Source organism: Pantherophis guttatus, chromosome 17, assembly GCF_059756535.1.
Source record: "Pantherophis guttatus breed Tessera chromosome 17, ASM5975653v1, whole genome shotgun sequence".
In the NCBI taxonomy this organism is placed as follows: domain Eukaryota; kingdom Metazoa; phylum Chordata; class Lepidosauria; order Squamata; family Colubridae; genus Pantherophis; species Pantherophis guttatus.
The window spans coordinates 1,522,224-1,546,931 of NC_142079.1; the positions used below are offsets into that span (position 1 = coordinate 1,522,224).

At 48.5% G+C, this 24,708-nt stretch overlaps 1 protein-coding gene across 1 annotated transcript; it reads right to left on the reverse strand.

The window, feature by feature from the left end:
* Positions 1-1,471: 1,471 nt before the first annotated feature.
* MLXIP (MLX interacting protein) lies at positions 1,472-23,836 on the reverse strand. Its single transcript, XM_060692147.2, has 15 exons — positions 23,379-23,836; positions 13,343-13,449; positions 12,731-12,810; positions 12,317-12,406; positions 11,720-11,761; positions 10,939-11,083; positions 10,526-10,609; positions 9,750-9,832; positions 7,860-8,478; positions 6,389-6,516; positions 6,146-6,247; positions 5,411-5,538; positions 3,932-4,055; positions 3,097-3,226; positions 1,472-2,992 (listed from the first exon to the last, which is right to left on the reverse strand). Exons 1-15 carry the CDS (start codon positions 23,834-23,836, stop codon positions 2,871-2,873), a joined length of 2,442 nt encoding a protein of 813 aa, XP_060548130.2. The 3' UTR covers positions 1,472-2,870.
* Positions 23,837-24,708: the final 872 nt, after the last annotated feature.

Here is a 24,708-nt window from a genome sequence, read left to right on the forward strand (position 1 = left end):
ATCACTCCTCTTCTGTTCCATCCAGGTGATCAAAACGATTGTGGAGTTTGTAGTAGAAGAGTGAAGAGGTGAAGTTGAGCCAATGCGATGCGTACCCGGATGCAGCTTTCTGGGTGGAAAGCAGCGTTTCCCCCACCAGACATGGACTTCAACTCCCAGAATTCCCCAGCCAGCATGGACGGACTTCAACTCCTAGAACTCTCCAGCTGCTTAGTGGACTTCGACTCCCAGAATTCTCCAACCAGCATGGCTGGTTGGGAGTTGATGTCCATCCATCTTAAAGCTGCCAAGTTCAAGAAAGACTGTTCTAGAACAGGGGTCTTCAACCTTGGCAACTTTTAAGACTTGTGGAGTTCAACTCCCAGAATTTTGCTTTGCTTTGCTGGCTGAGGAATTCTGGGAGTTGAACTCCACAAGTCTTAAAGTTGCCAAGGTTGGAGACCCCTGTTCTAGAGCATTAAAGTTGCCCAGATGAACCAGTTACAAGTAGGACATTGTTCTCCACTGGTGCCTGGAGATGAGGTGGATTTTGCTTCAACTGAGAGCCACTTTTCAGCTTAAATCACAATGCCTGGAGATTCCTTCTTTCAAGACGCCCCTTTTCAACAGTTGTGATCTGAAGGACAATAGAGCCCGCTGTTCAGCATACTTTTGAGAGAACCATCTTATCTTACTCAGGAGATAATCTGTGTCCCCATAAAGTTCAGAAGTTTGGGTCATCGGCATCCCTCATTGCTATCAAGATTTGCTTACCCATCTCGTTCTACTCTGTGGATGGAAAGCCACTGTGGTTCAAGGCCGGTAGAACGTATCGTACGGAGTGGTTGAAGAAGGAGGACACCTTCCTCGCTTGAGGAAGCCAATACTGAAGAACTCAAGAACTTCTGATGGACAATCCCGGTGGGAAATTCAGAACCGGTCACCATAGAAGGCCACCGTTTCTTCAAAGGCCACTTTCCAAGATTTGTATGGATCGCATACATACAAAGAACTGAGGCAGAAGATATGAAGAGAGGCAATGGTGGGATTCAAGTAATTTAACAACCGGTTCTCTGCCCTAATGATTTCTTCCAACAACCAGTTTGCCAAACTGCTCAGAAAGTTAACAACCGGTTCTCCTGAAGTGGTGCGAACTGGCTGAATCCCACCACTGAAGAGGGTATTTCCTCTGCGGGTGTCCTCCTCGTGAGCTTCCGAGAGACACTGACATGGCTACAGCCGGAAGAAGGCCCTGGATGAGACCTTAGCTGGTTGTCTTATGTTCTTAAGCTGATTGTTCGTTTTTGTTCTTCTCCTGCACTTTCAAATTATTATTGTACCCCAAAGAAGGGGGAAAAATTGCATTGTTACGTGCGAAAGTACAGCTGTGGAAACAGGCTCCGCTAGACAACCTGCTGAGGGTGGCCTGAGACAAGTGGCCCCCCCCCCAAGACTCCCGGTTATACTAGAAAAGGGACTGAGGGGGCTTGAGTCAAAAGTTGAGTCAAGACTCAAGAGTCTAAGAGTTAAAAGTCAAGGAGCTAACAGTCTCTTCTGCTGCCCAGATCCTGATGAACCACTATCCTCTAACAGGAGGGGGAAAAATTGATAAGTTATTACAGGTATTATGGTTAAAATAAGGGGAGGGGGGTGTATAATAATGTGTTTTTCTCCTTTTTTTTTATTCACATTTTTTTTCTTCAGTGTTTTTGTTCAATGTTTTATTTCGTCTCTCTTCAATTTTTTTTTTCTTTTGGATTTTAATCTTTGGAATAAAATAAAATTATTAAATACAAAAAAAAAATCTCCCTATCGATCGACTAAGAATTCTGTATGCCTCAAGACTTAGAGGTCTTGGGGTGGAGTTGGGGAGAATGGAGGGAGAATTTTCCTTTAGGTAAGCAGCCCCCCCCCAACCTCTGTCCTTTCACCAAGGCTTTTCCCAAAATGGCTAGAGACCTCCCCTGCCTGCCCCTTCTCAAGATGGCTTGTTCTGCCCAACGTCTGGCAGCCTACGGGCAAGGACAGAGGTCTTCAGAGCTCAGCTTCCATCTCAGTTAAGCCATTCCTTCTCTCCAATAGCAATAGCAATAGCCTCTGGGCTTATAGACCACTTTGTAGCACCCTCTTGAGCAGCTTACAACGTAGAGCAGTGTTTCTCAACCTTGGTAGCTTGAAGATGGGTGGACTTTAACTCCCAGAATCCCCCAGCCAGAGCTGCTGGCTGGGGGATTCTGGGAGTTGAAGCCCACCCATTTTCAAGCTACCAAGGTTGAGAAACACTGACGTAGAGCATTATTTGCACATTGCAAACCCTTGTTGCCACGGGTTGGCAATTTTTACAAAACGGCTCCTCGTTTTTACCAACCTCGGAAGGATGGAAGAGCTGAATCAAACCTTGAGCTCCGTCGGGATCGAACGCCAGGCTGTGGGCAGAGTTTTGCCTGCAAACACTGCATTCTAACCACTGCGCCCCCTTGTGACTTGAGGTCAGGATGGAGAAAAAGCTTATTCCTACTGCATATATATTCAGAGAGGTTGCACTGAAAGGGGGTGGGGGGCGTCTATTGCTGGAAACAAGTTTCCCTGAGTTGCATTTTCACATTCGACCAACAAACCCAGAGGCAGCGTTGGAGAACCTCAACGCTCTGTCCTCCCCGCTTGGCGGCCTCTTGTCCCTGATGGTGGAGTCAACCCAAGGAAGCTTGCAAGGCCTCCTTCTACATCTGGGCGCCCTCCACATTGTGGGGGAAGCGAATCCTTGTATTCTCAGCCAGCAGGTGAGCAGGGAACTCCCAGGAAAGGTTGTTCCCACACCTCTGGAGGAAGTCCCAAACTGGAGAAATCTCTACTGAGGCAGGGATGACCGCTGTGGTTGACCGCGTCTTCTGCTACGTTTCTCCAGGTGTTTTGTGCAGTTTACCCAAGGCCTGGATGGCTTGTTCTTGCAAGAGGGATGGATCGGAAAGAATGGAGGTTGTAGTGCTTAGGTGCCGGAGACTGTTCAGAACCACTAGGAGAAAAAAGGACGCAAAACAAAATCAACCAGCCCGGTTAATTACCATGGTGCCTTCCAGACAAGACAATTGACAAGATCTCACAAGCAACTCAACTTACTGGGCCTCAGGACAGGGAGCGAGCAGTGTTTCTCCAGCCATATGAAGGCTGTCCGGTTCAGCTCCTGCAGGCTGGTGGTGGACACCATCTCGTTGAAGGTTTCAAACAGGGGCTCGATGATGACGCTGAACTGCAGGAAAATAGGGGTTAAGGCGCCAACTGGACAGAGGTTGAGATTGCTGGACACTCAGTGGAGGGGGAGGGGAGGCTGGAACACAGGGTACCTCCGGGGAAATGGGGCAGGTTAAATCGAGGAAAAAGTCCCACCCAGCTTTATTGGTTGACGAAGCTCCTGGGTCTTCTCAACCTTCTCCAGAACTATGAAAAGTTGGAGAGCACTGTCAATCAAGAAGGGGTTCTACAGAAACTATTACTTTTTTCCGTTCTGTCCGTCCATCCATCCATCCCTTCCTTCCTTCCTTCCTTTCCTTCCCATCCACTTATCCTTCCATCCACCCATCCAACCAACCTGAAGTGCTCCTGAATCCCATTTTTTCCCCCATTCTAAAAAGGTCTTTAGGCCGTTTACAGAATGACACCTGTATAATCCACGGCTTAAAAACCACCCAAAGGATTTATCCGGCCAGCTTTAAAAATGGATTAAAAACGACATTAGGAAAGCTAGATTGGCGAGGAGGTTGCCACAGCAGCCCAATAGAGATTCCAGGTTCAGGAGCAGTGTACCTCCAAAGGGCCGGCCCTCTCCCCTTCCCACTTCTCCTGTGACATCTCGACGGGCTCTTCCCCCTTGACAAAAATCACATCCTATTTCTCTCCTTCCCATATTCGGCCTCTGGGTCTTTTCCTTAGTTTCACCCAGGCCAAAGCAGGATACAATCCAGAATTTCAAGTTTTGCTGGCTCCGGTTTCGGATGTAGTCTTCAAACATGTTCCTCATCTGGTCAAACCGCTGCCTGGTGATGGGGACCCCCGTGGCAGGCAACTGTTGCTGGCAGGAGCTGAAGAAGAAAGGGAGAAAAGACAGGAAAAGTCTCAGGCCGGAAAGAAGGATCAAAAGCCAAAGTCACAACAGCCGAGCGGACAAAAACAGGTGGAATTTATTTAAAGATCTCCCTCGACTTACAAACATTCGGTTAGTGGCCATCCAAAGTTATCAAGCCGCTGAAAAAAAATGATGTATAACCAGTTTATTTAGAATAGAATAGAATAGAATAGAATAGAATAGAATAGAATAGAATAGAATAGAATAGAATAGAATAGAATAGAATAGCATAGCATAGAATAGAATAGAATAACAGAGTTGGAAGGGACCTTGGAGGTCTTCTAGTCCAACCCCCTGCTTAGGCAGGAAGCCCTACACCACTTCAGACAAATGGGTATCCAACCTCTTCTTAAAAACTTCCAGTGTTGGAGCTTTCACAACTTCTGGAGGCAAGTTATTAAACTGATTAATTGTTCTAACTGTCAGGAAATTTCTCCTTAGTTCCAGGTTGCTTCTCTCCTTGATTAGTTTCCACCCGTTGCTTCTTGTCCTGCCCTCAGGGGCTTTGGAGAATAGCTTGACTCCCTCTTCTTTGGGGCAGCCCCTGAGATAGTGGAAGACTGCTATCATGTCTCCCCTAGTCCTTCGTTTCATCAAACTAGACATACCCAGTTCCAGCAACCATTCTTCATATGTTTTAGCTTCCAGTCCTCTAATCGTCTTTCTTGCTCTTCTCTGCACTCTGCACTCTTTCTAGAGTCTCAACATCTTTTTTACATCGTGGCGACCAAAAGGCATTATACTTTACCAAGGCATTATAAAGGGGTATTAAGACTTCACGTGATCTTGATTCTATCCCTCTGTTTACGCAGCCCAGAACTGTGTTGGCTTTTTTGGCAGCTGCTGCACACGGCTGGCTCATATCTAAATGGTTGTCCAGTAGGACTCCAAGTTCTTGCACTGAGGACCATCGAAGGATCCCCAATGTCATGTGATCAAAAACGATTGTGGTGTCCCAGGTGATCCTTTTTGTGAGCTAAATTCCAGCTAAATTACGACAAGCAGTCAAAGGCGGGGGGGGGGAGCCAGATTTGCTTAATGACCTGATTCGCTTAAGAACTGCAGGGCTGATCCACTTAAGAGCCGCCTTTCTGAACGATGGAAATTCTAGCCCCAATTGTGGAGGTGAAGTGCAGGACTGCCTGCAAGGGCTTTTTAGCCCTTTGTTAATTTTTTTTTGTCTTTAGCATTTTTAGGGATGGTTGGCTGCCCAGAGGGGCTCTTATGAGAGAGGGGGGGGGCACTGAAATCAAGTAAGTCAACCAAGAAAGGGGAGAGGAAGGCCTGTGTGTAGCTACTCCGAGTCCTCACATGATGGCCGCGTTCAGCTCCACCGTCTCCTCCCGAAGGCGCCTGGCTTCCTCCTGCATCTGCGAACGCTCCTGCTGCAGCTTGGCAATGTACTCGACTGTCTTCTGGAGGGTCAGGGCGTGGCTGATCTGCGGGGGGCACCGAAAAGAGGGTCCAGGCTGAGCTCGGGCGGGAGGGGGGGGAGGATATTACCCTGGGCCTGAAATCTGACATTCAGGGGAAGGAGGGGGAGAGGGAGGGAAGGAGGGATAGGAAGAATGGTGAGGATGGATGGATGGATGGGAAGGAAGGAAGGAAGGAAGGGCGGGAGGGAGGGAGGGAGGAGGGAAGGAGAGGAAAGAATGGATGGATGGGTTGACAGAAGGAAAGAAGGGGAGGAAGGGAGGAATCCCTTCCCAATCCTTTTAATTGTTAATTTTAAATTTGTTTTAAAACAATAGGGGTGTTTTAATCTGTATGGGCCAAATTATTTAATGTGTTTTTACATTGTTTTTTAAATTTTGTATTATGTGTGTTTTATCCTTTGGCTGTTCACCGCCCTGAGTCCTTTGGGAGTAGGGCGGTATATAAATCCAAAATAAAGTAAAGGAAAAGGAAAAGGAAAAGGGAAAGGAAGGAAGGAGGAAGGAAGGAAGGGATAGGAAGAATGGGATGGATGGATGGATGGATGGCGGGGGAGGAGGAGGAGGAAAACTCTCTGGGGATTCCACCCCCACCCCGCAAGAAATGACTTACTGATTTAGAGTTTGGGGAGACCAGGCTGTTGAGGGTGCCAAAGCCAATCTTGATATTACACCTCCGCTTCTGCTCGGCCGAGATATGCTTCATTCTGCGACTCTGTGCCCATTAAAACAGAACAAACCCCCCCATTACTTTAACCCCAAGTTTCTCAACCCTGGCCACCTTAAGACAGGTGGACTTCGACTCCCAGAATTCCCCAGCCCAGCCTCCTTCCCCTCCCTCATGATTTCAACTCACCTTGAAGAGGGAGACCTGCGGCTGCTCAGGTGTGCCCTTCCTGGACCGGTTGCTCTGCGGGGACTGAGGGCTGAGGCCCTGCTCGGACGGGTGGGGAGAGGCCTGTCTCGACGGCTGGCAGTCTCGGACTTGGGAAGAGAAGGAACGACAACAACAATACAGAGAGAGAGAGGGAGAGAGAGAGAGACCAAAAGGAGAGAGAGAGAGAGGGAGAGGGAGAGAGAGAGAGGGAGAGAGACAGAGAGAGAGGGGAGAGGGGGGGGAGAGAGACAGAGAGGAGAGAGACAGAGACAGAGAGGGCAGAGAGAGAGAGAGAGAGAGAGAGAAAGAGAAGAGAGAGAGGGAGGGAGGGAGAGAGAGAGGGGGGAGAGGGAGAGATAGAGAGGAGAGAGAGAGAGAGAGAGAGAGAGAGAGAGAGCGCATCAGCTAAGCCGCAGCGGCAGGAGAGATTTGATTTAATCACTGCTTATCTAGCCTGCCTTTTCCTGCCGAGCAGAAAGCAGCGGAAAAAGGACCGGAATCTTTTCACTGACATATGAAACCAATCCAACCCCCACAACGCTTCGTTTAGTGACCATCGGAAGTTACAACAGCATTGAAAAAAGTGACTTATTAGGGCCATTTTTTTTTGCACTTACGACAACCAAGTCTTTGAGTTCTGCAGCTGTTATAATAATGTGAAACCAAGATTGAATGATGGCTTCTATGAACTGGGTTTTATTGCTGGGTCACTTCTGATTAACAAGTTTCTTTAGTTGGAAAATCCATCGATTTCCAATTGGGTGAAGGTCTGGGCTCTTCCCAGGCCATTCCAGCAGTGGGATAGGATTATCTTGAAACTCCCCCCAAAAAAGTGGTGTTATTAGCCATCCAACCTCAAAAATACACTTTTCCCAAAAAGCTTTCCACAATTTTGGCCACTACTGTACACATGGTCTAACTATACTACAATTACAATCCATAAACTGTGTGGCCCGTTGTAGGTTTGACGCTAAAAGGGAAATAAAAGGACTAAACGGTGCAAAGGGTTTGCCACATTCATTATATAACATCACTTATGGTGGAGAAGACACGCGTTTGCCACAAATCCCCTGCGCTGTAGTTTATTTATTTTAGTTTATTTATTTATTTATGTTTGAATTTGTATACCGCCCTTCTCCCTAAGGACTCAGGGCGGTGTACAGCCACATAAAAACATAGAGTACAAATATTAAAATACCATTAAAAGATATATATAAATTTGGCTCCATAATTAAAAACAGTAACAAACCAATTAAAACATTTAAAAAGTGTTAGGCCAGCCTGGCTTGCAGGAAAAAGAAAGTTTTAAGGGCACGGCGGACCCGTTCATCCTTAAGCAGCCACTGAAGATAAGTAGGCAATAGGAGTCGTGGTCGTAAGTCGAGGACTACCTGCACAGTGCCAGGAGCCCCTCCCCAAAGCAGCCCCCACCAAGCCCGCAGCCCCTCACCTGAGGAGATGAAGGCACTGTTCAGAATCAAAGGCACGGGCTCCGCGGGGGCGGGCGCAATCTGTTGGGGTTTCCTGGCCCGCAGCCCAGGGGCCGCCATGGGGAGGACGAAGGGGGCCGACGGGTGCAGGATAGCTTGCGGATGCACCACCGCCGCCTGGAGTGTGGTCACCGTACACGGCACCCCCGCCCCGGGCTGCTGGGGGGCCAGTAGTCCCGCCGGGCTGTGGCTGAAGGCGGTGGCCGGCACATTCTGCGTGGGGGTGGCCGAGGCGGTGTGGGTGATGACGGAAGGCTTGCCGGGGCCGAACTTCGGAGCCTCGGCCGGAGTGAAGATGGACACCTGCAAGGCCAGCTCCGGGTTCAAGGAGAGCAGGGTCTGCTGAGGCGTTTGGGACGGGACCTCTGGAAGCCCCAGAGTTGGGAAGCGAGGCAGGAAGTGGGTCTGGGGCAGCTCAGAGGTGAAGCCGGGGGTCTGCAGGCAGGGCCCCCCGTTCTTCAGGCCCAGGCACTGGTCAGGGGAGAGGATGGAGTCAGGCACCGGAGGGGCCACCAGCTCTTCTCCCAGGTTCACCGTCGGAAGCGGGCTGCGTAAAGAGGTCGAGGAGAGGCTCGGGGTCTGAAAAGAGAAAGGGAGGCCTGTTAAATGTCCACTAAATATAACGGCAATTTATTATTTTACAGGTAATAAAAGTGCAATCGATCAGGGTTTCTCAACCTGAAGCTCTTTAAAAGGCGTGGACTTCAACTCCCAGAATTCCCCAGCCAGCAGAATTCTGGGAACTGAAATCCAACCCCTCTTAAGGTGCTCTAGCTTGAAAAAAAAACATTGGCTTAAAGCAGGGGTCTGCAACCTTAAACACTCAAAGAGCCATTTGGAGCCGTTTCCCACAGAAAAGAAAACACCGGGAGCCACAAAACCTGGGTGGGCGTGGCCAACCCGATGTCACGCACTTCCACCAGTCACATGACCCCCTCCCCAAGCCACGCCTACCTAGCCGATCATTAGGGCAGAGAACTGGTTCTTAAAAAACACCGGGAACCACAAAACCCGTTTGACATCTCTCTCTCTCCCTCCCTCCCCCCCTCCCTCCCCTCCCCGTATCTCTCTGTCTCTGGCCCGGCCGCTTCTCCATCCCCCGCCGTCACCTTTACCTTCTCAGGCCAGGCGAGGAGTGACTGGGAGGGGAGGGCGAGGGGTGGGGCCAGCCAGTGGTGGGCTCACCCGACAGGGAGCCACAGCAGAGGGCCCAAAGAGCCGCATACGGCTCCGGAGCCCCCGGTTGCTGACACCTGGCTTAAAGTATAGGTTAAACCGAGCCATTGAGCTCCAGCAACCATAGAGTCCGTTCTCTAGAGAGGCCAGACTTTGGGGAATTCTGGGAGTTGAAGTTCCACACTCTTAAATTGGCCGAGGTTGAAACATACTGCAATAAATAAATAAAGGATGGGAAACTTTAAAAATTCACACAGAACTAAGGGGGAAACATTGGCTACTCCGGTGAACTCGGAGGTCCTGTCCCGTCTCACCATCCCACTTCAACTTTATTTATTTATTTTTATTTATTTTATCTTGAATTTATATACCGCACCTTCTCCCGAGGGACTCAGGGTGGTGTACAGCCAGATAAAAACATACGATACAAACATTAAAAACAATTAAAAGGATATATATTAATTTGGCCCCAATTTAAGATAACAAACCAATTAAAAATTAAAAAAATTAAAAAATATGTTAAGCCAGCCCGGCTTGCTGAAAAAAGAAAGTTTTAAGGGCACGGCGGAAGGCACCGAGGTCTTGGATTCTCATCATCTCAGGGGGCAGTTGATTCCAGAGGGCAGGTGCCCCCACAGAGAAGGTCCTCCCCCTTCACCTCTTCCCTTTCTCACCTGGGCACAATGTTCGATGGCCCCAGACAAAGAAGCACTGGATGTCAGGCTGGAGGTAGTGGTGGCAGGAGAGGCGAAGATATCTGGCCAAGACAGAAGGAAGAGAATCAAATCCTCGTTATATTTCCTCGGCTGTTTCGGAACAAGCCAGCTCTGTCAGAAAGCACGGAATCCTATATAGGTGCTAGACCTCAGCACACTGACTGGTAGATTATTAATATTTCAGATTTCTAGCCTTCACACATATATATGCAAATGGTAAACATGAATGCAATGAAACTCCCACGGAAACAGAAGCCCACCCATACAGGGGGAAAGAGTCCGCAAATCACCCTGAGCCGAAGTCTGGAGGAAGGGAGACCTCTTCTGAGCAAGGAAGGGAAGCAAGAAGAGGCCAAGGAGTTCTCAACTTTAATTTTTCCTGATAAGAGGAGAATATTTGTAGCTCAGGGTTGAATTGGTGGTCTCTGAGCTTGGTGGTTTTCTTGCAGATGTTTCCTTGTCTAAGTAGGTAACGTCATCAGTGCACTGATGATATTCCCTAGTTGGGTCATGAGTCCTCTTCCTCTTCCTCCTCTACTCCACCAACCCCCCTTCCCTTCTAGCCCTGATGATGTACCCTAGTTGGGTCACGAAACATCTGCAAGGAAACCACCAAGCTCAGAGAATACCCATAATTATTTGTGACGGAGACCATATTCCAGCCAGTTCAATTCCACCCAGGATCCTTTCTGTCTAAGGGTCGCCGCTGGCAAATCGGAACCATTGGGGCTCACCTGGGAAAAAATCCAAAGTCTCCATCCAGTTGGGCTGTAGAGGGTAGAGTCCCGGCTGAATCATGTCGGCATTGCCCAGGTGTGCTAGAAAACAGGTGGTACAGTGGTTTAATGCACCCTGTTATTAACACCAGCTGTCTGCAATTACTGCAAATTCGAATCTCCCCAGGCTCAAGGTTGACTCAGCCTTCCATCCTTTCTAAGGTAGGTAAATTGAGGACCCAGATTGTGGGGGCAATAAGCTGACTTTGTATAAATATACAAAAGTATGAAGGCTATTGCTTAACGCATTGTAAGCCGCCCTGAGTCTCCGGAGAAGGGCGGCATATAAATCAAATTTAAAAAAAAAAAAAAAAAAGCTCCTTTGGAACTACCAGCCACTAGGCCCGAGGAAGACGAAAGCAAAGCCCTACCTCTTTCTTTCGAATTTGGCCAGGCAACCAGCTGGTGACTGGACAGGGTGGAGAAGAGGGTGTCTGAAGATCCTGACATGTAATCGTCAGTGGTGAAAAACTCTTCCAGTTCCATGGGGCTGTCTTTCTTGAAGAAGCCATCGTCCTGTTGGGGGGGTGGGGGTGGGGAAGGATAGGAAAAGGTGAACTGGAGGAACTGGGGGCCCTGCAGGACGGGGGACAGAAAGGAGACCGAAAAAGGATTCTAGCGCTAAGATTGGTATTAAGCCTTTAAAACAGAGGTGTCCAACCTTGGCAACTTTAAGACTTGTGGACTTCAACTCCCAGCATTCCCCCAGCTAGCATGGAATCCTCCCCAGACAGGAATTCTGGGAGTTGAGGTCCACAAGTCTTAAAAGTTGCCAAGGTTGGACACTTATGCTTTAAAGCTTGAAGTTTGTCTATTTAGCAGTAGAGTTAAATATATAAATACCCTGGCTACCCATTGGAACAGACAACCAGCCAACAGAGTCAAAAGAAGACCACTAAGTGCTCCATTCAAACAATAAAGAGATTTATTGGATTATTTTGCTCATTAAAGTAGATTTCACCCTCCCCACAATTCTGCTCTTCTATAAAACCTCCAGCTTCCAGAGTGCTCTACCTAAACGTTCAGGAGGAGAAGGTGCTCTATTCAACCAATGAAAAGATATAATCTGATCTTGTTTCAATCGTTCGCTTGTTGGAAAACTTAGGGAGGTCTCTACCGAACCAAAAAAGCGATAGCCAAAATAATGTTTACCTGGACCAAACTGGACAGGTCTTCATCTTTGTGCTTTTGTAACTGGAAAACAAAGAGGAAAGAAATGGAAATAATTGAAAGTGAAACCGAAACTAAAAGGAGAGAAGGAAGGGAAGGAGGGAGGATAATTTTCCAACTTGGAACAGAATTTAAAACACCCATTTTATGGAATCCAAATTGGTTTAGTACAGGACTATCAGTCACGGCCGATACCCCAAATTTATGCAGACAAGATACAAAACAAGACCAGCCATCCTTATGCCTTGAAGACCCCTCCTCCCAAAATATTACTCCGTTATCTGCTGTTTGACTAAGCTGCCTGATCCGAGCCTGGCCTGAGAACCAACTCAGTTATTGTGGCCTCTGGCTGGAAACTCTGCAATCTGAAGTCCCAACCCAGCAGAAAGGGAAAAGTTAGAAGATGCTATGTTAGAAGGTCAGCTTGTATTGTCGTGAAACAGGGGCCCTTGGAGGAAAGAGTAAAGTTTTCTAACCCTGTTCAGCTTCTTGACAAGCTGAGCTCAGACAGCAACTCCCTGGCAAAACGGAATTATTTGTCCCCAAAATGTCAGCCATTCAAAAACAAAAAAGACATACTCTTTTCTTGAAGTACGTTCGCCACTTGTGATATTCTCTTATGACTATGTCAATCCGTTGCCTCCAATATTTCTCATTGGTTCTGCTACCCTAAAAGGAAAAGAAGAAACATGGTAGGAATAGGAGAGATCAAAGTAATTTTAGGCAAGCCAACTCAACTCAACACAAGTCAACCCAACCCAACCCAACCCACTCAACTCAACTCAACCCAACTAACTCAACTCAACTCTACCCGATCAACTCAACCCAACCCAACCCTTTACCAGCATAAATTAGAAGCCCAAGGTCACTTGTACTGCCCATGGATGTCTCCCCAAAACCCCTCCAGGTAGTCCCAAATGGCAGAGTCTCTCAAAGGAAGCAACTAAAGGCCATGAAGCTGAGCACCCCATTCATATGGAAGGATGTGCCCACCTGGTGTACTTCAGGAATGTCCACAGAACCATCCAGCGGGGTCACAAAATTGCACACCGGGTTCTTCCTCTTCTCTAGATCTGAAAGAGAGCGAGAGGATTTGCCGGATGGGTTCCTGGTGTGCATGCTTGATATTTCCAACTTCAGACGTTCTCTTTTAGATGATTTAATCATGCATGCCTCTCCTAGTCATTGTTTTGTTTAAAACAATATTAGAACAAGAATAGAATTTCCACAAAAAGCAGGACAGGTGGTGAGCCCGAAAGAGAGGCCAACTACAATTCTCCTGGAATCCAAGCAGAACCAGGGACTTGAGGATCACTTCTCATTTCTGATCAACTGCAGGAGATGGTGTAACCTTTCCTACAAATTCTTCACAGGGTTCTGACTACAGATTAAGATCCAGTTCCTTCCGGATATATTAAAAGGTACTGTTTTACCAGACCTCCTCTTTGCAAAACCAGGTTTTAAAAATTCCCTTCTCTTGCAGGAAAGTTCTCGTGAAGAAGCGAATCATAGCTGTTGGGAAATAGCTGGACTCTTTTCGGTCCTAACTGAGACACGGAGGCTCGTTTGAAGAGCTCTCCCGGGACAACGTGGTGCGTTACTCACACTGGATGTACCAAGCCCTCCAGATGGCATTGTTGAGTCGGATTTTGTCTCGACACAATAACTTCAACCCTTTGAAATTCTTCCACTTGGGGGAAACCAAAGTCCCGCTGGAATAAAGCAGAGATGATTTGCATGAAGACAAAGACAAATCAGCAGCTCTGAAGTTTGCCCCTCCCTTCCCGAATGGAACCTTTGAAAGAAATCACAAAGCGGGTTTTTTTTTTTCATGCCAGTTCCTACTTTTGGAGCACCCCAAAATGGTCAACTTTTGGAATTGGTCACATTTTCTTCAACCATTCTGAAAGCTGAGTCTGTTCTAAGAAGGGAGGGGGAAAAATATGAGTTTATGGTTTGGGAATGAAAAGAAGCTGCAGCTTTCACCAAGAAAAAGAATTGTGCTACTGAGTTGTTTAAATGTGGAGAGCAATTATTTTCAGATTATTTTGATTTGAGCCAAATGGTATTAATTCCTATCTCAATGTTTCTCTCTCTCTCTCACACACACACATACACATAGCAACTTTCAGAGGTATGGACTTCAACTCCCAGAATTCTCTAGCCAGCATGGGTGGACTTCAAACTCCCAGCAAGCTGGCTGGGGAATTCTGGGAGTTGAAGTCCATACCTCTTGCCAAGGGTGAGAAAAACTGTTCTAGATCCTGAAAAATCATATTGCTCTTCCTTCCTTATCTTCCTTCCTTCCTTCCCTCCCTCCTGTGGTGGAACAGTGGTTAGAATGCAGGATTGCAGGCTAATTCTGCCCACTGCCAGCAGTTCGATCTTGACCAGTTCAAGGTTGACTCGGCCTTCCATATCCTTCCGAGGTGGGTAAAATGAGGACCCAGATTGTTGGGGGGCAAGAGGCTGACTCTGTAAACTGCTTAGAGAAGGCTGTAAAAGCACTGTGAAGCAGTATATAAGTCTAAGTGCGATTGCTATTCCCACTTTTAATTCAACCCTCCTGATTTTCTTGGCCGTCTCGGAGTTTACCAGCTACCCCAACCCATGCTAACTAATCCCACCCCCATTGCTCTCTTCTGGGTCCTGCTGTCATCCCTTCGCCGGCCTGCTCCTCTCTTTAATGACATTATTCTTGAAATAATCCTGTAAGGGCTCACAGGCGTGACGGGCTTAAGTCTAGACAGGGCAGGCGTGACAGCTGCCTCCCCTTCTGTTCTATCAGTCCGCCAAAATCCTCTTTGAAGCTTGCAGGGTGGAATAGCCAAGGGCCTTTGACGCTATCCAGGGGTGCTGAGCTCCGGCTCGGCTTTGGAAAGCAACAATGCATGGAAAAAAAAAAAACTGAAGCGCATGGGATCCAGTCTTTACTTCAAACACTGCAGGGTCCTTCATTTTCCTCCTGGACCGTAAACAACACTTGCTAGAAATCTTTCCCAGGGTCAAGGCCTAAACCGAAGCCAGTGAATGGTCTCCATATCCAAAATACGCAAATATATTTTCGGCTCCTATTCACAGTTCCTCCTACGAGAAAGTGTGCGACGCATCTGGGATATAGATTTAGAGAAATCAAATTTCTCTTCCGGGGAAGCAGACGTGTGAATTCCACTCTCTCTAACCCAAGGCTAACAACCTTTCTTCAAGCAAACCAGTGGTGCAATTCAGCCAGTTCTAGCCAGATCGCGCGAACTGGTAGCGGTGGCTATGGGAGGCTCCGCCCACCTGCCCTGATGTCATTTTCTTTACCCTCTGCGCATACGCAAAATGCTCTGCCCATGTGTGCAGGTAGCGGGTGCGCTCACATTTGCGAACCGGTAGCGAAGGTAAGTGAATTCCACCCCCGAAGCAAACATTTCTTCAACAAGATAAAGGGGATATTTATCAAATCAAATATTTATTTGATTATACATGTAATAACGGCTGCAAGGATTGTTTATGCACAACACAGGAAAGCAGAGAGAATACCTTTGGAAGGAGAAGTAATTAAAAAATTTTTAGATTGTGCAGAAATGAATAGATTGATGATTAAAGAAAGAGAAGATTCAGAATACTTTTAAGATATGGAATCAATTTTACTATTGGTTAGAAAAGAGATATAAATAAGTAAATTAGTAGTTATATATAAAAATGCCATAATCAGAATATTTTCTTAGTGATGAATTGTTGTAATCGATTCGATGAGAACGAAGACAGAAGAAATAACAAAAAGAAGGACAATTGGAGACAACACCAAGATGTCACACGGAAGGAATGACTGATGTATTAAATGTTTGTTTGTTTTAAAAAATAAAAAACTTTTTAAAAAAAAAATAGAAGAAAAAGGGTAAAGGGACCTTGGAGGTCTTCTAGTCCAACCCACTCTAGGCCATTCCAAACAAGTGAAATCAGATTGAAGGGTGACTGGAGGACCAGGATGGAGGAGGAGGATGGAGAAGGAGCCACAGACGGGGCTTACAATTGTTCCCACAAACTTTTTGACAAGTGAGTTGCTGGGAAACTGAGTTGGCGCCAACTAAATCACATCACGGACAAGATTTAACGGCAAGAGACGAAATCATCCAAGCCCTTTTAGGACCTTATAGGTTTCCAGCTCCTGGCCAACATTCAGGGTTAGTGGCAATTCTGGGTCGATTCCACATCTGAAGGTTTGTGAGCAGTTCTGCAAAACAATGACGACCCAGTTTTTCATTAGTCGACCCCTCCAACTGGAGGAAAGGGAGCTGGACAAGGCCGACAGCTTCAAGACCGAGCGGTTTCTGACATACAACAGGTGGAGAAACCTAAAACCCGTTTCTGTCATCGAGGGTTACCTCAGGTTCTCTCTACCACCCAGCGGTCTATAAATACATCAAAGGCAAGGGAGGATCTGGTTCAAAAGGTCTGGAAAAGAAGCAGCTCACCTCTCACACAAAGAGAGAGATGGCAACACCCCCCCCCCCACACACACAAAGTGTCTCTGGGTTGACCAAGAAGCCAACAGGATGGCCATTAATGGCCCCAAGCCATCCCTTTGCTGGTTTCTTCCTCGTCTCTGTCCAGACCTTACAAGAAAAACATTTTCAAGAAGAGGTGGTCAACTATGGACCCCTTTACGACCTGTGGACTTCAACTCCCAGAATTCCTCAGCCAGGAATTCTGGGAGTTGAAGTCCACAGGTTGTAAAGGGGGCCATGGTTGACCACCTCTGCTTGAACAGATTTTAATCTGTTAAATTAATCTCATCTATTCCATTATCTTTTCTTATTGGTATCATTGTTGTGATTATTATTTTGCTATCATGATTATTATTACTTTGCTGTTTTTCATGTACACTGAGAGGTTATGCACCGGAGACAAATTCCTTGTGTGTCTAATCACATTTGGTCAATAAAAAATTTCTATACCTATCTACCTACCTACCTATGTCTCTCTCTGTAAATCTCTACCTACCTACCTACCTATGTCTGTCTGCCTATCTCCATCCATCCATCCATCATCTTATCTATCCCTCTCTCCCTCCCTCTCTCTCTATATATCATCTATCTACCTACCTATCATCCCTCCCTCTCTTTATATATCATCTATCTATCTATCTATCTATCTATCTATCTATCTATCTTCTATCCCTCTCTCTCCTTCCCTCTCTTTATATATCATCCATCTATTATCTATCTATCTATCTATCTATCTATCTATCTATCTATCTATCTATCTATCTTCTATCCCTCTCTCTCCTTCCCTCTCTTTATATCATCCATCTATTATCTATCTATCTATCTATCTATCTATCTATCTATCTATCTATCTATCTATCTATCTATCCCTCTCTCTCTCCTCTCTTTATATATCATCCATCTATTATCTATCTATCTATCTATCTATCTATCTATCTATCTATCTATCTATCATCTATCTATTTATCTATTTCCTTCCCTCTCTATATATATCATCCATTATCTATCTATCATCTATGAATCTATCATCTATCTATCTATCTATCCCTCTCTATATATATCATCCATCTATTATCTACCTATCTATCATTCTCTCTCTCTCCCTCTCTCTCTCCTTCCCTCTCTCTCTATATATCATCTATCTATCTATCCATCTATCTATCCGTCCCTATACCATGCCGGACCAATGGTTGTCCAATATATTCAATTTCTCCTCCAGCAACGGATCTCTGCTGAAAGCTACCCCTTCTACTTGGAGGCGGAGGAGCACTGCCTGAGCCACCCCATCAGGCATCTGCTGTAGGACAAAATCCAGACTCCTGGCCGGCCCTTATCAGCAGAAGACAAGCCCGAGTGGTTTACAAGGCAGTTGGGCCGGCCCACTGGGTGCCAGGGAAATATCTAACTGGTTTTGCATGGCGGGGACAGCACCCAGCGATGAGAGTTCAAACAGCCTCCACTTAACACTTTGGAGAGGCTGTCTTATCAAGCGGCACTTTATCATCCTATAATGCAGAAGAGTTGACAAGCTCAATAAAACGAGCAAAAACTTTCCCCTCGTCTTCTGAACGAAGGGCATATAACTGGATTAAAGGCGGCATTTTCTCCCCTGGAGGATTTATTTCCCGAGCGCAGCTTTCCGCCCCCCCAAAAAATGCCAAAAAAGGCTGCTTGGGTGTGGAAATGAAAAAGGGAGCAAAGCAGACGAAGGGCAGAGATGCTGATTTCGTTTCGCCCCCGCAGAGGAAGGGGATGGAGCCCTTCCGTACAACGGGGATCAGAAGCTCCTCGAAATCCAAGGGCCCAATTAGGGAGAAGGAAGGGGAAAAAAAACGATTTAAAATTTCATTCTGGCCCAAACGCCAAGGTCTTTTCCCCACGTGGGAAGCCATGGAAGCACCTGAACTCTTTCGCACGGTGTTTATTTGCACCAAGAATAAAATGATCTGACAAACTCTCTGCCTGTTTGCTAAGGTGTGGCACGAAACCTACTTTCAGCCCGTCCAAAACTACATTTTTTTCTACACCGGCAAAGCGGTTAAAAGCAGCTCCGTTTGCAGGTATTTACCTGGCATTTCCAGGCAATATTTCCAAACCGTTTGAACCCTGGGCTGTGCCTGTATTTAAAATTAAACCCAGACAAGCGACATGAGTCTTACTCCAGTTGCGACCAGCGAGCCTCCTATTTCACAACAGGCCAAAACCCTTTCTATAAACAGGAAACGAAGTGGGCCGCGAGTAGGAAAGAGCTTTCAAAGCTGGGAAGTGTATTAGTCGCACAAAACAAAACTCAGGAACAGCAGGTCACACCTCACAGCCCCCAGCATTGTTCCTCCACATTCACACATTATCTCCTGAAAGATCTCGCTCGGCCAGCTTATAAGCAGTACAGCCTTCCCATGGAGAGAGAGAGGGAAGGAGGGAGGGAGGAAGAAAGAAAGAAAGAAAGAAAGAGGGAGAGGGAGAGGGAGGGAAGGGAAAGAGGCAAGAGAGAGGGGGAGAGAAAAAAGAGAGAAAGAGGGGACAGGAATGGGAGGGAGAGGAAGAGAGGGAAGAAGAGGGAGAGAAAGAGGTAAAGGAGGGAGAGGGAGAAAAAGAGGGAGGGAGAGAGAGAGGGTGAGAGGAAGGAAGAAAGAAAGAAAAGAAAGAAAGAGGGAGAGGGAGGAAGGGAAAGAGGCAAGAGAGAGAGGGGGAGAGAAAAAGAAAGGGAAAGAGGGGACAGGTTTGGGAGGGAGAGGGAGAGAAAAAGGGAGGGAAAGAGAGAGGGAAAGAGGGAGAAAGAGGGAAGGAAGTGGGGAAAGAGAGAGGGGAAGAGAAAAAGAGAGAGGGAAAGAAGGGGAGAGAAGGAGAGGGAGAGATAAAGAGATAGAGGCAAAGAGGGGAAGAGAGGGAAAAAAGAGGGGGAGAGGTAAAGAGAGAGAGAGAGACAGCAGCTATCTGCAGAAATAAGTGATGTCCAGATAAAGATCAGAACTTCTAGAAGCGACAAACATTAAATATATGAAAATATCACCAGACAGAAGGCGAATCAGGCTAATGGTAAGCCTTCGGCAATTGCTTCTAGGAGAGACGGACAGCAGATAAATTTAATGTCAAAATAATAATAATCATCCCATCCCATATTGCGTTTTTCACGGGGTACTGAACTCTCCTAACCTCTCCACCGGCGGTGATTCATATGCCAGAGAGGGCCAATTTTCTGCTTCCCCGTAATAGTCATTTTTCCAAAGTGCTTAAAATGAGGAAACTCCGGCTACAGTTGAGTCATAAAACGGAGTCTCCCTCCTAACAGCAGGAAAACAGGCAGGTTTGGGAAGGTGGTTTTGAGCAAACAGGCTAATTTCAGCTGATAAAGCAGCTTTTTAGGAATACAGCTGACGTTCAAGGAAAACCACTTCTTTACCAGAATACAGAGAGTCCTTGAATTACGACTGTTGGCTTAGTGACCATGCACAGTTACGATGGAACTCCCCCGGCGCTACTTAGGATCCAGATTCAGCCTTCTGACGGTCGCTCACCTCACCCTGAACCAAAAAGTCACGTTTTTGAGCACTTGGCAACCGACATGCATTCGCGGCCATTCTTAGCGTGCCCCCGTTACTGTCATTGATGGCATTTTTTGGCTTCTTAAATATGATAAATCCATAAAATAAATGATCCGGTGTTTACGTCCTGTTTCTGACCAAAAAAAACGACGACAACCACCAGCCATTGTGGATAATGGATTCGTTTAACGACTGCGGCGTTCGCTTTGTAAAAGCGGGCGCAGTCAAGACTGTGACTCGCTTAATGACAGGCATGATCGTAATTCCGGGATCAATTAAAGCCATAAATTGAAGATCATTTCTAAATATAAGGTCCAAGACATGGTACCCAATGAACTGGACAAGCATTATTTCTATCCAGGGGAAAAAACGTTTGATCAGTTGACTAAAGTCCAGAAATATAGTTATAGCGGGAAAAGAAACAGATCGCCAAAATAGGGATCTTTGCAAAATTCTTGTGCTAACTGTCACAATACAGCTAGTCCTCGACATACCATGGAGCTCAAAATTTCTGTTGCTAAGTGAAACATTTATTAAGTGAAGTTGGCCCCATTGTATGGAAGTTTCCAGCCACAGTTGTTGGTTAAGTGAATTGTTGCATTTGTTAAAATTAGTAACACCGTCATTAAGTGAAACTGAATTCCCCCCCACCCCCGACTTTGCTTGTCAGAAGACTACAAAAGGCTGGTTCATACCTACGACGGCCCATTTAGGCACATTTTCAAGGTCGGGTGTATGCATGGAAGGTGCGTGGGCGAAGCGAGCCGGTGCGCGGCCAACTGGTGGTAAGAATATTGGAAACCTACCGCTGACCGTCATAAATACGAACCAGATCTCAAACACCCGAATGTAAATCACGTGATCATGGGGACGCTGCGACAGTCCTAAGTGTGTGAGAAAATGGTCATCATTCACTTTATTTCAGTGCCGTTGTAACTTTGGTCACTAAACGGACTGTTGTAAGTCAAGGACTACCTGCATATTATTTGGCCTCAGTCGCCACCGGAGGACCAAACCCTAAACTGGCTTCCAGTCTGATCCAGCAAGCTTCTTCCCCCCACATACACACACTTTCCTCCTGTTTTCTCACCACGGTTCAAAAAGCGAAGATTCTGCAAACAAATTGCTGAAGCATAAAACATTTCTTGCCATCCGCGAAAGGGAAGCCGAGAGCTCCTCGGGATAAATCCCCACCTTATAAGTTCATTCTTGCTTCCTAATATGGGATCCGCTTCAAACCAGAGCAGAAAAGTGTAATTTACAGCTGTCCCCGAGTGAAAACCACACGCAACTTCAGCCCTGTTGCAACCACAGATCCAGCTGGCGTTATTTTTTTTTTTTAAAAAAGAATGTTTGTAATTTTTATATTGCATTTTTACAGGTACAAATTAATGCAAAGAGGGGTTGTTGTTTTTTTAGAGCATGCAAATGCTCTTTTTTTAATTATTTTGTACTTGTAAATGCAACTTAAATGTAAACACGTTCTTAAACAACAGCTAGTAGACAGGCAAGAGCCAAGTCCCAAGGCAGGAGGAACAGAAAGGACAGAAGGTTAAAAAAGAAAAAAGAAAAGGGGAAAAACAGCCAGAAGGTGCCATTTTCAAGTCTCTGTTTCAGCCATACAAGTTAGTTCTCGCTTAGCGACTGTTCAGAGTCACAACAGAAACACCCCCCCCCCAAAGCTACTTATGACCCAGTTCTGACAGCTGCGCACACCAGTCAAATGGCCACGGAAACCAGCTCACACCAGCTCACCATTCCACCCCTGTGGCAGAGTTCTACTATCCCGTAATTATGGGGAGGGGGAGGCAGAGACCCCTGCCCCGCAATCTGGGCTGTAAAGGTTTTTTTTTTAATGATTTATCTGGGGGTGGCTCTCCTCCAAGGAACCCCAATATTCCTGCTCTATCCTAGCAGCTGCTGCCCACTCTCACCCCAGTTCTGACCCCTTGGCCTTTTGCAGCCCCCCCCTCCCCAGAAACTCCTTTTACACCTTGTCCCCTCCTGTTCCCGAGACCCTCATCCCCCTCCCCAAATCCCTCAATGCTTCCTGCTCCAAAGACCCCCTCCCTCCCCCTGCCAGGAGCCCCCTCTCTGTGATCTGTCCCCTCCCTCCCCAGCCCCTCTTGTCTCATCTCCCCTTCCCCAACTCCTGCCTCCTTGGCCCTGCCAACTCCAAAGCCCCTCATCCCCCTGCTGGAATCCCCCTGACCCTCAGGGTCTGTTCCCTCCCCCCCAGCCCCTCCTGCCTCATCTCCCCCTCCCCAAACTCCCCCCCCTCTGCTCAGTCTGTAACCTGTCCCCTCCCTCCCCAAACGCCCCTCCACAGCCCTGGCTACTCCAAAGCCCCTCATCCCCCTCCCCTCTGGTCTCCCTCCCCCAGCCCTCAACCCTGGTCTCCCTCCCTCCCCCAGCCCCTCAATGCTTCCTGCTCCAAAGACCCCCTCCTTCCCCCTGCCAGGATTCCCCTCTCTGTGATCTGTCCCCCCCCTCCCCAGCCCCTCCTGCCTCATCTCCCCCTCCCTAAACTCCCTCCCCTCTGCTCAGTCTGTAACCTGTCCCCTCCCTCCCCAAACGCCCCTCCACAGCCCTGGCTACTCCAAAGCCCCTCATCCCCCTCCCCTCTGGTCTCCCTCCCCCAGCCCTCAACCCTGGTCTCCCTCCCTCCCCCAGCCCCTCAATGCTTCCTGCTCCAAAGACCCCCTCCTTCCCCCTGCCAGGATTCCCCTCTCTGTGATCTGTCCCCCCCCTCCCCAGCCCCTCCTGCCTCATCTCCCCCTCCCTAAACTCCCTCCCCTCTGCTCAGTCTGTAACCTGTCCCCTCCCTCCCCAAACGCCCCTCCACAGCCCTGGCTACTCCAAAGGCCCTCATCTCCCTGCCAGAATCCCCCTGCCCCTCTGGTCTCTCTCCCCTCCCCCCCAGCCCCTCCTGCCTCATCTCCCCCTCCCCAAACCCCCATCTGCTCACTCTGTAACCTGTCCCCTCCCTACCCTCTCCTCCCACACCTGGCTACTCCAAAGCCCCTCATCCCCCTGCCCCTCAATCCTGGTCTCCCTCCCTCCCCCAGCCCCTCAATGCTTCCCGCTCCAAAGACCCCCTCCCTCCCCCTGCCAGGACCCCCCTCTCTGTAATCTGTCCCCTCCCTTCCCAGCCCCTCCTCCCCAAACTCCCCCCCCTCTGCTCACTTTGTAACCTGTCCCTTCCCTCCCCAAGCCCCCCCTCCCTCCTCAGCCCTGGCTACTCCAAAGCCCCTCATCTCCCTGCCAGAATCCCCCTGCCCGCCAGCCCCTCCTGCCTCATCTCCCCCTCCCCAAACCCCCCACCCTGACCCCTCTGCTCACTTTGTAACCTGTCCCTTCCCCTCCCCAAGCCCCCCCTCCTCCAAAGGGCTACTCCAAAGCCCCTCATCCCCCCTGCCCCCTCCCACCTCATCTCCCCCTCCCCAAACTCCCCCCCCCGTCTGCTCACTCTGTAACCTGTCCCCTCCCTCCCCTCTCCTCCCATACCTGGCTACTCCAAAGCCCCCCTGCCCCCTCATCTCCCCCTCCCCAAAGCCCCCCTGCCCAGCTGTTGCCCCCCCCCCGAAGCCCTCTCCCCACCTGTAGGCCAGGCTCATGCACTCGAAGAGCTTGGTGAGCGAGGCGTCGATGCTGAGGCGGCCGTCGCGGGGGCCCCCGGCGCCCCCCCGTCCTCCTCCTCTTCCTCCTCTTCCTCCTCCTCCTCCTCCTGCCGCCGCCGCCGCCCCAGCCGCGGCCTCCCCGCGGGCCCAGCCGCCGAAGCGGTAGGTCTGGCAGGTCTGCTCGTTGACGGTGTCGAAGTCGTAGCCCTTCTTGGGCGGGTGCTCGCTGTGCGGAGAGGAGACCATGAAGTGGCCCGAGTGGATGATCTGCGCCGCCCCCGAGCCCCCCGCGCCCCCCGACGCCTCCGACGCCCCCGCCGCCTCCGCCTCGCTGCCCCCCGACGACGACGACGACGACGACGGCCGGGACGCCGCGGGACGACGCCGCCGGGGCCGCCGGGGAAGAGGGGCCGCCCGCAGAGACGCCCCGGAGGCCATCGCGGAGCCCCCGACGCCGCTGCCAGACGACGCGGCCCTCGCGGGTGGGCGGGGCCCGGGAGGGAACGCCCCACCCCCTCGACGCGCGCCACGCCCACCGCCACGCCCCCCCCCCGCCCTGGGACGCCCTCCGCCGCCTGCAAGGCGAGGGGCGGGGCGAGGGATTCTTTGTCTCCACCCCCCCGCGCGCTTTGGCCCCGCCCACTCGCCCCTGCCACGCAGACACACCAAGACACACACTGATATATAGACACACATACACAGATGCACAAATAGAAAACACACAGACACACACTGAGAGATAGACACACAGATAGATACAAAATACACAGACAGATGCACAAATACAAAAGACACACACTGACACACTGAGAGATAGACACACACTGATATACAGACACACATAGAGATACACAAAAACAAAACACACAGACAGATAGACACAAACACAGATCGACACAAAATGCACAGACACACTGAGAGATAGACACAGACACAAACACACACAGATAGACACAAAATACAGACAGTTGCACAAATATAAAACACAGATACACACAGACACACACTGATAGATTCAGATATATAGACACGCGCACACACACACGAAACATATAAACAAACACAAATATACACACACAGACACAGATAGAAACAAAAAACACAGACACAGATACACAAATATAAAACACACATAGAAACAGATACACACAGAGACACACTGATACAGATGCACAGATATACAGACACAAAGACACAGACATAAAACACAAATATACAGACACAGACACAAGAGAGAGACATACACAGACACACAAGGGGTCCACATGGGGCTCGTCAGAATCCCCTGCTGGGGCCAGACTTAGGGGTGA